Here is an 18,667-nt window from a genome sequence, read left to right as displayed (position 1 = left end):
GCTGCCCTTGTGACAAAATCTGAAACCATTATTTATCCCCTCGTCAGTTGTGACTGAGAAGATCTATAATCAATATCATTCCAGCCCTCTCCATTTCATCCTTTACTCAGAATTGATTGTAGATAGAACTACAGTACCCAATATGCTCTTCCTACTTGCAGATGGCACCATGTGTTTTGAAAGGGATTCGGGGGAAAATGATTTTATTTACTAATAACAAACTTCGTGTGTAAAAATAAACGAAATTTAATTAGTATTTGTTAATCATAGTTTATAAAATAATATTAAATATTTAATCATCTACCAGCAACGAAAGTTAAATACCAGAAACTAGAGTAAAATTATTCTATTTGTTAACCACAACCTTATATAAAATAATGTCCTGCAAAATTATTATAGATATTATTCAGCGGGTGGTGAAATGATAATAAAAAATTATGCAAAATATGACATATTTTGAGGTGAAAACATTGGATTTCATAGAAGTTGAAAATTAAAACTTAGAACTAAATAATATTCCTTGTTTACCTCAAAACAGTTTTGAAATCATTTCGTTGACCAATAACCATCTTTGCCACGAGCCAAAAGCTTGACTACCAACTGCCAAGCAAGTCAGCGAACTCTTGTGATAAATTTTTGCCCCATGTAACCGCCAGACTTGCTAAATGTTTAGTAACTTCTCTTACTTATTTCCTGTCATTCATACAGGATTCTGGCATAAATAATTTTGCTCCTTTGAGCACAGTCATGAACAAAACTTAAAATTTTCTTTTTCGCTAATATTAATTTTTTTCCTCTTATTTTTAGCCTCCAGTGCTTGCAAAAGTTTCGTTTTTCTTCATATATTTTACAAAAGATATATAAATAATACTGTAGTAACGCCGTGCGCATGCATAGTCCCACGCATGCGTAGAATTAAACAACCAAGCGTTCCCGCTCAATTCATTCTCTTTCTTGCTGGCCAGCATAGAGCAATGGACGTGTCAAGAGTGTCTCTAACATTCGAACTCTGGAGACAGCCTCTTTACGTGTTAAGCTGTCTCTCTACATCTTTCGGACTTACGCTCGACAGCTCGCTTACAACTACATAACAACGTCCCAGCAACTATGCTCACACACAACAGAAGCTGTAACAACAAGAACCAAAGATGTATATATTTACCACCTGGATAAATGTTGTTTAAGTTGATAGTCTGGAGTTCAGCGTTCCGTTATATTCTTTAATTTTATAGTAAGAAAGTCAGGTATACATCTAAAGATGTATAACCCACTTTCAACTATACTGGTGACCCCCGACGTGATTCGATCACGCAGCCCGCTGAGCTGCAATAACCCACTTTCTTATAAAGTGGTGATTCGACGAAGAAACAAACGCAGCATGAATTCTGGACTACCAACTTATAACTGGTGAACCCGACTAAAGAACAAATACGGCCATGGAGACCGAACTACATATTACCAACAACTCCAACCATAGTCAACACGATTCAACAAGAGCGGTTTTTATTCTCGCCTCTGTTAGAGTGGATTTTTCCACTCACGAAAAACAGACAGGAATTACGGCCTGCTTTTTATTATGTTCTTATATGTCGCATTCACACTCTCACATATACATACATATTTTATGCCACACAATAACTCTTGTTATTCATTTCATACGGTTGTTTTTTTTTCTATCGTCTCATTACTGGTATTTACGAATTCACTAATGTTCGTAGTATAACGTAATTACTTGTATATCATCTTTGATATATATTTTGGTTTCGACCGTGTGACACGTTTAAATAAAAGGAGTCCTCTGTTATTCCATTCGTCACCATTTCTCCTTTTTGAGTTCGCACGGTCGTTTTTTCATCTTGGGTTAAAAAAATTTTCTTCGAGGTTTTCGCTAATGGTCGTACAGAGATTTGTCTGTCGATCGTTCTGTAAAAGCGTACCTCTTCAAACACTCATCACCAAACAGCCTTTTCGCCACCAGCGTCGTGCGCCAACCAAGATTACCACCGTGACGACAACAATTACTACTACCAACTACAAGCATTCCCCCCGACGTCGCCCAGTTTCAACAGATCATTACCACTGTCAACATCATTACCACCACACATACAGAACATCAATGTACTGTCTACCACAATGTCGTGCGCCAACAACCCCACCACCAGGGACACACCAATTAACTTGTGTAACTTTTATACGAATTGGATTTTTTTGTCTCTACAGACACTTTTACTATGTTCTGTGTTTTTTTTCTCACACACACACTTGTGCACTCATACATTTTCTTTCCTTTCAGTAAAAACAAACACTCAGACTTTCACATTCCGTGATTCCAGTTCCTGGACAGTAGTCATCACGATTTGTTTTCTCATTGTCTCATTTGTTTTTTACTAGTTGGCATTTACTGCCCATATTGCATGTTTTTCTTTCATTTGTACATTGCATGCATGTTCTCACGAGTGCACATTCATTTCTTTCATTTTTCATTGTGTGTGTTTTGTGCTACATCTTGTGGGTGGTTTTTCAGTGGCCATCCTGCCTCAGGCGTTCTAACAGATTTCATTTATCGTGCGTTTCCGCACTGGCAAGGGAGCCCTGTAGTAACGCCGTGCGCATGCGTAGAATTAAACAACCAAGCGTTCCCGCTAAATTCATTCTCTTTCTTGCTGGCCAGCATAGAGCAATGGACGTGTCAAGAGTGTCTCTAACATTAGAACTCTGGAGACAGCCTCTTTACGTGTTAAGCTGTCTCTCTACATCTTTCGGACTTACGCTCGACAGCTCGCTTACAACTACATAACAACCTCCCAGCAACTATGCTCACACACAACAGAAGCTGTAACAACAAGAACCAAAGATGTATATATTTACCACCTGAATAAATGTTGTTTAAGTTGATAGTCTGGAGTTCAGCGTTCCGTTATATTCCTTAATATTATAGTAGGAAAGTCAGGTATACATCTAAAGATGTATAACCCACTTTCTACTAAAATACTATATCCGCACCAAACGTCTCCCAGTGAAATATAATGTAGCTTAACCTATAAACTATGAATATTGTTATTTTATTGTATTTTATTGAAAGGAATATGAACATAAATAGCTTGAAACTTACCGAGGCTGCAAGAGATTTCAACGAATTACCAACCGGGATGAAGAATACAAATGATGTTGCCCAGAACACAAACCTTCTCTAGCGACTAAAGTGAAAAATGTATTTGTTACTAAGTAAATATCATGATGTTCAGATAGGTTCATTGTTAATCACAACTCATTTACATAATTTAATTTTGTTCGGCATAATTTATACAGTCTATACATCCATGCTGCTTTTATATTAAAATGTCATCAAAAGCATAAAATTTTTGTTTAATAAATAATTCATTGCCTTCTGCTCATATTTTACGTAAATCGTAGGTATACTAATTTGATTTCTTTTCTTTGATTATAAATTATAATTATTTCAATATGAATACAAGGTTTAAATCTGCCTAACTGGTTCACTCAATGGATGATAGCTGTTTTCTTTGTTTTTTGTCTTTCTCGTTCCCATTTTAGCTGTTTGCCATCAGTCTATCTATCTATCTACCTATCTATTTATCTCTCTCTCTCTCTCTCTCTCTCTCTGACTGTCTGCCTGACTGCCGGTTCCTCTCTCTTTCTCCCTCTCTCGCTCGCTCTCTCTCTCGCTCGCTCTCTCTCTCTCTCTCTCTCTCTCTCTCTCTCTCTGACTGTCTGCCTGACTGCCGGTTCCTCTCTCTTTCTCCCTCTCTCGCTCGCTCTCTCTCTCTCTCTCTCTCTCTCTCTCTCTATATATATATATATATATATATATATATATATATATATATATATATATATATACCCATCTATCTATCTACCTATCTAGCTGTCTGTCCGTTTGTTTGTCTGTCTGTCTCAATTTCTATCTCGCTCATTCTTTTTTTCTCTCTCTCTCCCTCTCTCTCTCTCTCTCTTTCTCTCTCTCTCTCTCTCTATATATATATATATATATATGTATATATGTATGTATATATGTATATATATATATATATATATATATATATATATATATATATATATATATATATATATATATATATATATATAATACAAAGAATATATATACATGTATACACACATATATGTACATACTTACATCTACATGTGTATATACATGCATATCAGGGTACAGGACGTTAGAACAATAAACTACAGACAACGGAACGAACACATAGGAAAACGGAAAGCCCCTTGGAATATCCCTTCATCAGCTGTCTCTATTCTATCTAGACGTTTCGAAGACCAGACAGGACGTACTCTAGAATAGTCTCTTCCTGAGTAGTGGATCAACCAACTACACAGAGGATTCCAAGGTGGCAAACACAAACCAAGACAGGAAAAAATGGACAGTGAAAACAACATTCAAAAGCCGTACGGCCAAACGTAAATCTGAGGTAGAACGCTAGTAGTTCGTCTTGCCTTCACAGCGGCTGGAGTGAAAAGAAAGCTGACCACAGGTCACACGAGAGCAGAGAGGATGGTGGAGGGAGGAAATGGAACAAGGAGGAAGGGACAGAAGCAGTGAAGTAGAGGAAAGGACAGAAGGGTAGATAGGAAGATAGAGGAAGACAGATAGATAAATAGATAGAGAGGATGGTGGAGGGAGGAAGTGGAACAAGGAGGAAGGGACAGAAGGGTATAGCAGTGAAGTAGAGGCCAGGACAGAGGTATAGATAGAAAGATGGAGGAAGACAGATAGATAAATAGATAGAAAGATAGATAGATAGACAGATAGATAGATAGATAGATAGAAAGATAGTCACGTCAGAATAATAGTAGACTTACTTGTAAAATAGGACGTGTGCGTTCAATAATGTAATAATACAAAGAATATATATACATGTATACACACATATATGTACATACTTACATCTACATGTGTATATACATGCATATCAGGGTACAGGACGTTAGAACAATAAACTACAGACAACGGAACGAACACATAGGAAAACGGAAAGCCCCTTGGAATATCCCTTCATCAGCTGTCTCTATTCTATCTAGACGTTTCGAAGACCAGACAGGACGTACTCTAGAATAGTCTCTTCCTGAGTAGTGGATCAACCAACTACACAGAGGATTCCAAGGTGGCAAACACAAACCAAGACAGGAAAAAATGGACAGTGAAAACAACATTCAAAAGCCGTACGGCCAAACGCAAATCTGAGGTAGAACGCTAGTAGTTCGTCTTGCCTTCACAGCGGCTGGAATGAAAAGAAAGCAGACCACAGGTCACACGAGAGCAGAGAGGATGGTGGAGGGAGGAAATGGAACAAGGAGGAAGGGACAGAAGCAGTGAAGTAGAGGCCAGGACAGAAGGGTAGATAGGAAGACAGATAGATAAATAGATAGAGAGGATGGTGGAGGGAGGAAGTGGAACAAGGAGGAAGGGACAGAAGGGTATAGCAGTGAAGTAGAGGCCAGGACAGAGGTATAGATAGAAAGATGGAGGAAGACAGATAGATAAATAGATAGAAAGATAGATAGATAGATAGATAGATAGATAGATAGATAGATAGATAGATAGATAGATAGATAGTCACGTCAGAATAATAGTAGACTTACTTGTAAAATAGGACGTGTGCGTTCAATAATGTAATAATACAAAGAATATATATACATGTATACACACATATATGTACATACTTACATCTACATGTGTATATACATGCATATCAGGGTACAGGACGTTAGAACAATAAACTACAGACAACGGAACGAACACATAGGAAAACGGAAAGCCCCTTGGAATATCCCTTCATCAGCTGTCTCTATTCTATCTAGACGTTTCGAAGACCAGACAGGACGTACTCTAGAATAGTCTCTTCCTGAGTAGTGGATCAACCATATATATATAAAACAAAGTAAAGTTGTAAAATACCGCACGAGTGGAAATATGTATGAAAGAAGGTTTGAAAATGCAATTTTAAAGATGTTTATTGACTTGACCGGTTTCACTTTTTTTTAAAAGATTGTCAAAAGTAAAATATAAACCTTTGTATAAGCTTTGTTGTGTTAAGTACTGGTTATCACAAAGGCATTGAAATACAGTTATACATTCTTTGATAATAATAAGAAAATGTTAAAAACAGTTTGCAAGAAACTATTTAAGAAAGGATTCAACAAAAAGTATTATGAGTTCAATAAAAATCATGTTTGTTTGGTAGTATATATATATATATATACACAGAAGGAGATATATTTAAGAGAGAGGAACTCACCTGTCTTTCTGACATTTTCTCTCTTGTGCGTAGCTAAGGAATGTTTTCGGTGTATATATATACTACCAAACAAACATGATTTTTATTAAACTCATAATACTTTTTGTTGAATACGTTTTTAAATACTTTCTTGTAAACTGTTTTTAACATTTTCTTATTAGTATCAAAGAATGTATAGCTGTATTTTAATACTTTTGTGATAAATAGTACTTAACACAACAAAGCTTATACAAAGCTTTATATTTTACTTTCGACAATCTTTTAAAAAAAAGTGAAACCGGTCAAGTGAATAAACATCTTTAAAATTGCATTTTCAAACCTTCTTTCATATATATGTGTGTGTGTGTTTGTATGTGTGTGCGTGTATATGTATATATATGTATATATATATATGTATATATATATATATATATATGTATATATATATATGTATATATATATATATATGTATATATATATATATATACATATATATATATATATATATATATATATATATATATATATATATATATATATATATATATATATATATATATATATATATATATATATATATATATATATATATACACCTGTCTGTCTGTCTATCTAGTCACCTTTACGCTATTTTATTTCACCTACATACAGGCATACATACATACATACATACATACATACATACATATATACATACATACATATACATACATACACTCACACACGCGCGTACATAAACACAGATAGATAGATAGATAGATAGATAGATAGATAGATAGATAGATAGATAGATAGATAGATAGGGATCTTTGGGGTTTGACGGGCAACATTTGTTTTCTTAACGAAACACTTTCAAACTTGGGACACTGATAGAATGTGTCATATAAAACAACTTCTCTTAACCTTCTTAACAAAATTTTGTACATCGCAAGTTATTCCATGTTAAAGTTGTCGTATTTCTGTAATTTCAACCAATCACTGACGTCTATTCAGCTGAATACAGTTACTGCTGGCCGGTCATAAAAATGTTATTCCCTGTGACATATTTCATCCGGTTTAATCGTAATTTATTCGCATACATTGTTTATATAATAAATTATGCTGTGCGTATCTGTGTGTAACGATTTTGGAGTTCGGATTCTAGAGTTAGGGTTAGTTTTAGGGTTACGGTTAGGGTTATGATTATTTTTGCCATAACTTCACTCATAACCCCAACCCTAACTCTAAAACCTGAACCCTAACCCTAAACTAGAGTTTAATTTAAAGAAGATTTGGCTGCTATTTCTAGGAAATGAAGCACTTGGACGTGCATTAATAATTCTGCCAGCTCCAATAACAAGTGCAGGCAATATTCAAGTATTTTGATGGCTTTTTCCCCTTTGTTTACGAACAGTCTAGTTAATCGGAAATGTCAGAACTAACGGGAATTAATACGATATACACCGTTACAGCGCTAACTGTTTTCAACTGAATAGACGTCAGTGATTAGTTGAAATTATCGAAATAAGACAATTTTTAACGTGAAATAACTTCGAATACAAAATTTTTTATCTGTTCTATACCACAAAATATACAAGTATACGAAGTTTGAAAGTGTTTCGGTACCAAAAACACTACATAAAAAATGTTGCCCGTCAAACCCCAAAGATCCAGAGAGAGAGAGAGAGAGAGAGAGAGAGAGAGATGTTGTTGTTGGCACTCCATCGCTTACGACGTCGAGGGTTCCAGTTGATCTGATCAACGGAACAGGCTGCTCGTGAAATTAACGTGCAAGTGGCTGAGCACTCCACAGACACGTGTACCCTTAATGTAGCTCTCGGGGATATTCAGCGTGACACAGTGTGACAAGGCTGACCCTTTGAATTACAGGCACAACAGAAACAGGAAGTAAGAGTGAGAGAAAGTTGTGGTGAAAGAGTACAGCAGGGTTCGCCACCATCCCCTGCCGGAGCCTCGTGGAGCTTTAGGTGTTTTCGCTCAACAAACACTCACAACGCCCGGTCTGGGAATCAAAACCGTGATTCTATGACCGCGAGTCCGCTGCCCTAACCACTGGGCCATTGCGCCTCCACAAGATAGATAGATAGATAGATAGTAAAGAAAATCTCTATAAGAGACGAAAACAGTATTTGCACAAAGAAGTATTGGTTATCGTCACCTAAACACTGAGGATGACCATAATAAGGACGAAACCGCGCAGTCTGGTAGTCTCGAGGCTGGAATAGTAGGGAAGTTCTCGCCCTGCTTCCAATATATATGGAGGGTGTAAAATAGCACCTGAAATTACTAGAAATGAGAGTCAAATTTTCACTCGAGCGGCCACATAAAGCACTAACCTCAATGACATATACGGAAATTGTGAGCGAGCAGGCCAAAACATCTTTCCCTGGATAAACTCACAGATTAAGTGTTTGGCCAAACCTTATCACTAATTTCGAAATTTGATCAATATGACCTTGTTCCTCATCAGAGTTAAAGAGACAGCCTGCCTCCCAGTAACTCATGAAAAAAAATGTCGAAAAGCGAGCGAGTGTTAAAAGCCCCTGATGAGAAACAAGATCATATGGATCACGTGATAAGGTTTTGTCCACCTACTTTATTCTGTGAGTTTATCCAACCAGGGGAAAATGTTTTGGCTTGCTCGATCGCAATTCCCGTATATCTCATTCAGGTTAGTGCTTTGTGTTCGAGTTAAATTTTGAATTTCATTTCTAGCAATTGCCGGTGCTTTTTTGCTCCCTCATTTACTAATTTTACCATTTTGGTTTTAATTGCTAACCGGCCACCTATATTATATTTATTTAATATATTTTAATTTGTTAATATATTGTTACAATATTTCATTGTATTATATGTGTATGTGTGTGCATTTTATATACATATATGTATATATATATGGATATATCTTTATATTATATACTTGTGTGGGTGGGGACTCGCGGGTGTAAATACTGTGAAATTTACCAACGTTTAGAGGAGATTGCAATGAATTACTAGCTTTGATGAAGAATATATTTGACATTGCAATGATCACTAACTTTCTCTTGTGCCTGGAGTGAAAAATATATGTTTCAAGTAATCACCGTGATATTCAAGCAGGCTCCTTAATCACAAAGCATTTGCATATATTTCAGTTTTGCTCTAGATAATGCATGTGTAGTGGAGTCACCAAAATATGGTGGAGTAATGTTGTATGTTTGTGTTATCGTGTCAGGGTGCGGTAGGCATGTGTTTGCCTGTGAATAAACAAAGTGATAACTATGTTCAACTATAACATATTTTATTTGCTGCATTGAACTCTGGTGTTAGTAAATATTCTTCACCACTACATTAAATTTTGGCAACTTACTTCGAGTTGCTAGGAAAAATGAAACCAGGGTACATCTGTGGAGTTGATGTATCCGAAGACTAAATATGTTCGTGTGTGTGTGTGTGTATTTGTTCTTTCATCTTGCGGTAGTTCTCTCTCTCATTAGCGTGACACGGCAAATCTCTGTGTGATAGTCGCGGAGCACTGGGTCAGTCTGTGGCGAATCACGGTTTCCCTCTCTCTCTCTCTCTCTCCTCCCTGCTAAATTCTCCTATCTATAAAAATCAGGGGCAGCTAGAAGGATGGACAAGCTGCAGCAAGTGTAGTACCTAAGTAGGTCAGTCGCTGTCCAGTGAACTTCGCTTGACATCTATGAGGTTATAAGGTCGAGAGGAGGCTATCCATCATTTTTTTGACAGGACAAAGAAAACCTGATTTCGCGCCTGTTGCTCACAGTAAATCCGACGAGGGAGAATTCTTAGATTCGGTTTCGAATCTAAGCTTGGAGAAGGGAAATGTTAGTTTTTACACGTGCGCTACCAACACCAACTGCTTTTATGCTTAAAAAGTAATTAAAATCGTTGAATTATTCTGTTTGGTAAATAATTCGCCACCTTCTGTTGACAATTTACATACATTTTGCAGCTGTTGTAATTTATTCTATTTTCATCATCATCATCATCATCATCGTTTAACGTCCGCTTTCCATGCTAGCATGGGTTGGACGACTTGACTGAGGACTGGTGAAACCGGATGGCAACACCAGGCTCCAATCTAAATTTGGCAGAGTTTCTACAGCTGGATGCCCTTCCTAACGCCAACCACTCAGAGAGTGTAGTAGGTGCTTTTACGTGTCACCTGCACGAAGGCCAGTCAGGCGATACTGGCAACGGCCACGCTCGAAATGGTGTCTTTTATGTGCCACCCGCACAAGCCAGTCCAGGGGCACTGGCAACGATCTCGCTCGAAAATCCTACGGAGGCCAGTCATGCGGTACTGGCAACGGCCACGCTCAAAATGGTGCATCTTATGTGCCACCCGCACAAGAGCCAGTCCAGGGGCACTGGCAACGATCTTACTTGGCTTGCCGGGTCTTCTCACGCACAGCACATTTCCAAAGGTCTCGGTCAGTAGTCATCGCCTCGGTGAGGCCCAATGTACGAAGGTCTTGCCTCACCACCTCAGCCCAGGTCTTCCTGGGCCTACCTCTTCCACGGGTTCCCTTAACTGTTAGGGTGTGGCACTTTTTCAGGCAGCTATCCTCATCCATTCTCACCACATGTCCATACCAGCGCAATCGTCTCTCTTGCACACCACAACTGATGCTTCTAATGTTCAGCTTTTCTCTCAAGATACTTACACTCTGACGGGTATTCACATTGACATTACACATCCAACGGAGCATACTGGCTTCATTCCTTGCGAGCTTACGTATGTCCTCAGCAGTTACAGCCCATGTTTCACTGCCATGTAGCATGGCTGTTCGTACACATGCGTCATACAGTCTGCCTTTTACTCTGAGTGAGAGTCCCTTTGTCGCCAGCAGGGGTAAGAGCTCTCTAAACTTTGCCCAGGCTATTCTTATTCTAGCAGCTACACTTTCAGCGCACCCACCCCCACTACTAACTTGGTCGCCCAGATAGCGGAAGCTATCGACTACCTCTAGTTTTTCACCCTGGAATGAGATAGAAGTTGTTTCCTGTTTGTTTACAGTCTTTATTGCACCTGAACATCTGCCACAAACAAAAACTAACTTGCTAGTTAACCTGCCTTTGATGTTGCTGCACCTCTTATGTGTCCATAGCTTGCACCGGGTACATCTTATAGAGTTACTACCTACTCCTTTTCTACATACTGAGCAGGGCCATCTACCTGAAGGGGTTTGTGTTTTATCTACCTTCCTACTTATTAGGATTTTGGTTTTAGCTAGGTTGACTCTAAGGCCCTTCAATTCTAGACCTTGCTTCCACACCTGAAACTTCTCCTCTAGTTCTGATAGTGACTCCGCAATTAGGGCAAGGTCATCAGCATAGAGGAGCTCCCAGGGGCAACCTGTCTTGAACTCCTCTGTGATTGCCTGGAGGACTATGATAAATAAGAGGGGGCTGAGGACGGAACCTTGGTGGACCCCTACCTCTACCCGGAATTCATTGCTGTACTCATTTCCAACCCTCACCTTACTGGCAGCATCTCTGTACATGGATCGCACAGCTCTCACTAACCATTCTTCTATCCCAAGTTTCCACATTGACCACCAGATAAGGGATCGGGGGACCCTGTCAAAGGCTTTCTCCATGTCAACGAAAGCCAGGTACAGAGGTTTATCCTTGGCTAGGTATTTCTCCTGCAGCTGTCTTACTAGAAATATGGCATCAGTAGTGCTTTTACCTGGCACGAACCCAAACTGCATCTCATCTAAATTGATTCGCTCCCTAATTAGTTGGGCTATGACCCTCTCTGTAACTTTCATAACCTGATCTAACAGCTTGATGCCTCTGTAATTATTTGTATCTAAAGCGTCACCTTTACCTTTGTAGCAGTTGACTATGATGCTGCTACACCAGTCATTGGGTATGACTCCTTCGTGTATCACCTGGTTCGTAATACGGGTGACTAGGCTATAGCCAACACTGCCAGATATTTTGAGCATCTCTGCAGTGATTCCTGATGGGCCGGGGGCTTTCCCGGTCTTCATACTCTTAATTGCTTTATCTACCCTGGTACTATCAACTCGGATAGCTGGTCCCTCTATTGGGTCGACATACGGCAGGCTCTCTTCCTCCCATTCATTCTCTTTATTAAGCAATCTATCGTAGTGGCATCTCCAGAACTCTTTCTTTGCATCCTAATTTAATGCAAGCGTACCATCATCCATGCGAACACATTTTTCTCCTACGACATCACTATTTTCTCTCCTACACTGTCTTGCAACACGAAATACCTCGAGTCTTTGGTCCTCACGGCGCAGAACATTGGCAAACCTTTTCTTATCTGCTTCCCCTCTGGCTAAATAAACCTGTCGCCTAGCCTCCCTTCTGGCACATTGGTACAATTCCCTGCTACCACCGTTCTTCCAGGCCTTCCAAGCCTGTTTCTTTTGTCTAATAGCCCTGTCTACCTCCTTGTTCCACCACCACGTTACTCTGGGTCGAGAGGGGATCTTACACCACCCACAGATCTGGTCGGTGGCTTTCAACAGGTTGTCCCGCAGAAATCTCCAATTGTCTTCCACGTTGTATGATGCTATATCCCCTTCTATTTCGTTAAATGCTTCAAGTAACTTGTCTCTAAGTCTCTGTCCATTTGCAGGGTCTTTAAGCTTCCACACCCTTCTCCTCCAAGCCGGTCTAATTCTGGGCACCCATTTTGCCTTGATCCCCAAATCGCTAACTACTAATCTATGTTGTGGGGTACATTCTTCGCCAGGGTAGGTTTTGGCATTTATAAGCCGCCCTCTTTCCCTATTTCTGGCGAGGATGTAGTCGATTTGGCTAGAGTGTCTGCCGGAGCGGTAGGTGACTAGGTGACTGGCAGGTTTCCTGAAGTTGGTATTGCAGACCATAAGATCGGTTGCATCACAGAACTCCAGCAGTCTGATTCCTTCCTCGTTGCGGGAACCGAAGCCATAGCCTCCATGTATGCCATGGAAGCCTCCAGCACGACGTCCGACATGACCATTGAAGTCTCCAGCCACAAAGAGAAGGTCCCTGTCACTCGTCGACGAGGTAGTTTGCAAGAAGGTGTCATAGAATTGGTCTTTCAGACCATCTGGTAGCCCCGGTTGAGGTGCATAGGCTGAGATGACAGTAGCTAATCTATGATGAAGCACTAGTCTAATCTTAAGTACTCTGTCACTTACTCTAATGACCTCGATTACCTTATCCACCCATTTCTCCGCTAGAAGTATTCCTACGCCCCCGACCCCGTCAGTGTTCCCTGCCCAGAAAATCTTGTACCTGTGTTCTTTGCCTGTGAGGAACCTCGCAGAACCTCCTCTCCATCTTACTTCCTGGATGCAGCACATATCTACGCGTCTCCGTTCAAGCATCTCAACAATTTCACCAGATCTACCTTTCAGCGTGCCGACGTTGAGTGCCAATCCTAACAGTATGGGTGTTGGGGGTGTGGGCCTGTAGCCTGAGAAGGGGAAAAGCAGTGTCGTGTACCTGAAAAGAAAACTTGCAATTGGAAGAATTCATAAGCAAAACAGTACCTACAACCTGCAAACATTACTCAAACTTTATCCGCTACCCAAAGGTAGGGGAGAAGATGGCCAAGGCCACTAGATGGGTTCCGGGAGACAGCCGAGGATGACAGGATGACAGAGGAATGAACTTCCGGTGGAGGGGGTGGGAGGGCGGTTGTACCACCAGCCAGGCCTCTTAATCGTAGATTTTAAATATTTGAGAGACAACAATGCATAAATCGTAATTTTTAAAAGAGCAATGAAACCTAGGTGAATAGAATATATAAGTAGCATGAATTTAGGAAGCTTAGAAAATGAATAAGTATGAATTTAAGACAAAAACTGAGTTCAATTGAGATAATTTAGAAGGGATTTCTTATTTATATATACCCAGAACCTGAAAACCTTAAGGAAAAAACTACGATAGAGAGAGAGAGAGAGAGAGAGAGAGAGAGAGAGAGAGAGAGAGAGAGAGAGAGAGAGAGAGAGGGACTGATTTAGAGAGAGATGGAGGGGTAGACGGAGGCATGGCGGGAGAAAGATATATATATATATATAAAGAGAGAGAGAGGGGGGGACCAGTCAAGCAGCACATCACGCTGTAATTCTTGGGCTGAGAAATCAACACTTAAAAGCCATAATTTTAAAGGAGCGATAAGAATTTTGAATAAATAATAATTCCAAAATATCACAATACGAATACAACGTATAAATTCACGATCAATGCAAAATCATTTGTAAAGCAGATCTTGTATACGTTATATTCGGCAAAAATCTCTGAACAAGCAAACAGAGAATACTCTACGAGATTAGTGAAGCTCATTAACACCGGAAAATCTTCAAATCGCCCTCTAAAATATCACCTGTCTGTACTCTCTGTCCCTCGAGAAATTTATGAAAGCGATGCTGTTGCCCTCGATAATAGCAAGGCTTTCGATCGTGTTTGGTACGCAAATTTGCTAGCAAAACTACATACCGAGGGAGCCTCCGTTCATTTGTCGTCTCTTGTATCGATACCTTCTTGTCGCAGCATGTACTGATCTTTCTGGCACAGATTCTATCAGATCTAATGCACCCCAAGAATCACTTTCCTTGATAATAGTATCTGGTCAGTCACTTTCTCCTTCACCAAAATTTCAGTCAATGTAAGATTCGAGAAACCCGTTCTATCGTCACACGGATATGTTTTTCGAAGACGCTCCAGACGCTATCTTTCACGATTAATCTAGAATCTCACCTAGTGAAAACAATTCCTCAACGTAGCCAAAATTGCATCATGAAAACTTGCTTTTGTCTTCAGAGCGAAGAAATATGTCATTCCTAAACAACTACTAAATATTTACAAATCGCAAACGACCCAACTGAAATACTTTTGATGATAATGTTGGTTCCTTTGATAAACATACTGACAAAAATTCAGACATGTTTATGAGCTTGCTAAAAAGAAAAGTGAACAATAAATCCACTGTCTATATATGGATGACTTCAAAGTATACTCTAAAACTGAATTCTATTGTCCAGACTGTATGAATATTTAGAAAGGATACTGGTATAATGTTTGGGGTGAATGAGTAGGTTGAAAGATTAAATCTGATAGGTTAAAGATAACGATATCATGAGATCACTGAAAGAGAATGAAAGATGCAAGTATTTAGAGATGTTGCAAGATAAATTACAATAATGGAAAGAGAAATGAGATGGAAAAATCTGCAAAACGTATAAGAGGCGTTAGGAAAGTGCTTGAAATGAAACTAACTAGAGGAAATGACATTAAGGCAATTATTGGGTCACACCAGTGCTGAGATACCCGGGCCTATTTTTTACTGTGCATGAAGATAGAACTACAGGAATTGGATAGAACTAGAAAACTGTTCCCAACGCATAATACGTTGTAATATCAACATGTTCTGGAAATCAAGAAAGGAAGGAGGCATGGATTTCTTAAATGCAAAAAAAGTACCATCAGTGCCGAGACACTAGATCTGAAAAACTATGTTGTGCAAAGTGAGGGAAGACTATTATCTGCAGCTAGAAATATCGAAGAACTCGCAGAAACTAAAAGATTTTAAAAAAGAAAACCGATAGAAAAAATAGCTGGAAAAAGAAAATTATTTTTATACTTTTATTGTTTGTTTCCATCATTACATTCTTTTTTAAGTATGAGAGTGGTTCGTACTTTTTTGCATGTCAGTTTGATATATAAAGTATTTTATTTGTCTTCTAGCTTGACATGTGAATGACCTTCCTCTGTAGTTGTGGGTTTCGCCCTACATATTTCATTACGAACTAAAATTTTAATGAGATGGCGTCTAAAACATTATTAGCCATTAAATATTTAAACAGTTTGCATTTCATGTATTATAATATTCACTTCATAGACACAAGGGATTTTTACAAAAGATGGCTGTCAACTTCTTCCTCAGGCTTGGAGATACTTATCTTGAGATCAACTCTTGACTTTGCTGGACACCATTCAACGGTTGGCTTTGCACTTTGCTTTAGTCTCTGCAAGAAATAAAACCAAAGCTAAAATTTTATTCCATTAATAACACATACATACATACATACATACATACATACATACATACATACATACATATATACATACAAACATACTTATACATATACAGGGTGTCCATAAGGTCTGGGTACATGGAGTAAATAAAATCATAATATAAACAATTAAATAAAGAAATAATAATTTCTTGGAGTGGTTAGAGGTATTCTGTTCACGATTGTAAGGTAGTTGGTTCGACTGCCTGTGGTACGTTGTCTCCTTCAGCAAGGCACTTTATTTCACCTTTCTCCAGTTCACTCAGCTGCCAAAAATGAGTTGTACCTGTATTTCGAAAGGCCAGCCATGTCACATCCTGTGCCACACTGAATCTCCTTGGAAATTATGTTGTGCGCGTGTTTGTGGAGTTCTCAACCACTTGCACATTAATTTCACGTGCAGGCTGTCCAGTTGACCGGATCAGCTGGAACTGCAAACGACAGAGCGCCTGTTATGAATGAATGAATGAATGGATGGATGGATGGATGGATGGATGGATGTCGTTCATTTTATTTCAAGATTTCTTGCCAATATAGAAAGAGCCGGTTTCTAACCTAGAAGGATCCTTCATTAGAATGTCAACATCAACAACAGGGTACTTTTGTTTGTATATGTGCATGTATGTATGTATGTATGTATGTATGTATGTATGTATGTATGTATGTATGTGTGCATATATTCGCATGTATTCTAGTCATGCTCATATATATTTTAATTATAAACTTCTGGAAAGTTGTACAGATTTTTATACTTCCAGTGATGGATTGGATTTGTAGTCCTCGAATTAGCTTTCTCCTTTCTGGCTTTGAGAAGCCTAATTTCTCAAGATTGGCATTTAGACAGTGTGTTACATATCCCAGGGCCCCAATAATTAGAGGTATAAACTTGAACTTGTAATCTGGATAGAGTAACTGCAGATTTCTCAATAGTTCAGCGTAGATATTCTTTTTTTTTTCACTGATCTTCAGCTTTATGTTAACATTCGCTGGACAGATAGTTTCCGCTACTATTTCTCTTCTCTATCTCAAATCATTATATTAGGTCTGTTGTGCTAACATTTTATTGAGGTCTTCACTGGGACATTCCACCAGTATTCCTTTTTATTATGAGTGGCTATGGCTTCTACCATATAGTGGGTTCTTATTTCTTTGCCCTCAAGGTTATCTTTCCGACGGATTTCATTTTAGAGTGTCCTAGTTACAACATCATACCTCGCCGGTAGATAATACTGTGATGACATTTCGGACAACTGCTTATGATGTGGGTGATATCTTTGGTGTTAACTCCACAAAGTCTGCATCGGTTGTCACATTTTACCGCTTTTCCTGCATCTCTGTCCCTTTTTTTATCGGGTAATTGGTTGATATTTCCTGTTCTTGGATTGCAAACGCATGCTCTTCAAAGTGGGAGATAGTAATCTGGCTATAGGTCCATGATAAACTGCTTTGATGATCGATGTTACTATCGTCTCAGAGCTTTCTTATAACATATCCATGCATAGTCTTGTATGGTAGACTCTCTTGTTTCATCTTGAGTTGAGTACTGACTCATGATGCAAGACACGTTTCACGATGCTGACTGACGATCTTGAGTAGGTTTGTTTTCTGTGGGAAGTGAGTCCTGCCTTGCTGCATCCTACGAGCCCACAATAGCCACAACGGAATTCATTTGAAGCAGGTTCTTGTTGGTGCCTCTGTTTAAGATTCGCGCGAAGTTAGTCATGTTATTTTATTATATATATATATTGGCGCAGGCATGGTTGTGTGATAAGAAGCTTGCATCCTAATCACATGGTTCCGGGTTCAGTCTCACTGCGTGGCACCTTGGGTAGGTGTCTTCTACTTTAGCCTCGGGCCGACCAAAGCCTGTTGAGTGGAATTGGTAGACGGAACCTGAAAGAAGCCCGTTGTGTATATATGTATATGTATCTATGTGTGTGTGTCTTTGTGTCTGTGTTTGATCCCCTATCCCCGCTTGACAACCGGTGTTAGTGTGTTTACGTCCCCGTAACTTAGCAGTCCCGTAAAAGGGAACTATAGAATAAGTACTAGGCTTAAAAAATAAGTCCTGGGGTCGATTTGCTCGTCTAAAACCCTTCGAGGCGGTGCTCCAGTTTGGCTGCAGTCAAATTATTGAAACAAGTAAGAGAATAAAAAGATATGTATAGTTAATTTTATTGTCTTTCAATTTCCAAATATAACTTCTAAGTCTGGTAGAGTTCGCTTTACTTCTGTTTCTGAAACTAGAGTGATGGGAGTTATATATAAGTATCATTTCATTTTTAGTTGCTCCAATATAAGACTTCTTGTAATTATTTGCGAGTACATCGCATTAGTAGATTACGTTTTTAGTTTTAC

General features: G+C 39.0%; 1 protein-coding gene across 8 annotated transcripts in view; it reads right to left on the bottom strand.

The window, feature by feature from the left end:
* Positions 1-15,864: 15,864 nt before the first annotated feature.
* The window catches only part of LOC106871141 (sodium- and chloride-dependent glycine transporter 2), a 64,899-nt gene continuing 62,096 nt past the window's right edge, over positions 15,865-18,667 (bottom strand). For all 8 annotated transcript variants that reach the window (XM_089353765.1, XM_089353767.1, XM_089353769.1 and 5 more), the window contains one exon: positions 15,865-16,261. In XM_089353765.1, coding sequence (XP_089209891.1) covers positions 16,148-16,261 — 114 coding nt within the window. In that variant the 3' untranslated portion in view covers positions 15,865-16,147. The remainder of the gene's footprint in view (positions 16,262-18,667) is intronic.

The sequence above is a fragment of the Octopus bimaculoides genome, chromosome 6 (genome assembly GCF_046866305.1).
Source record: "Octopus bimaculoides isolate indiv1 chromosome 6, ASM4686630v1, whole genome shotgun sequence".
NCBI classification, from domain to species: Eukaryota; Metazoa; Mollusca; class Cephalopoda; order Octopoda; family Octopodidae; genus Octopus; species Octopus bimaculoides.
Note: the sequence above shows the minus strand (reverse complement) of the source record. Positions and strands in the feature narration are given on the sequence as shown.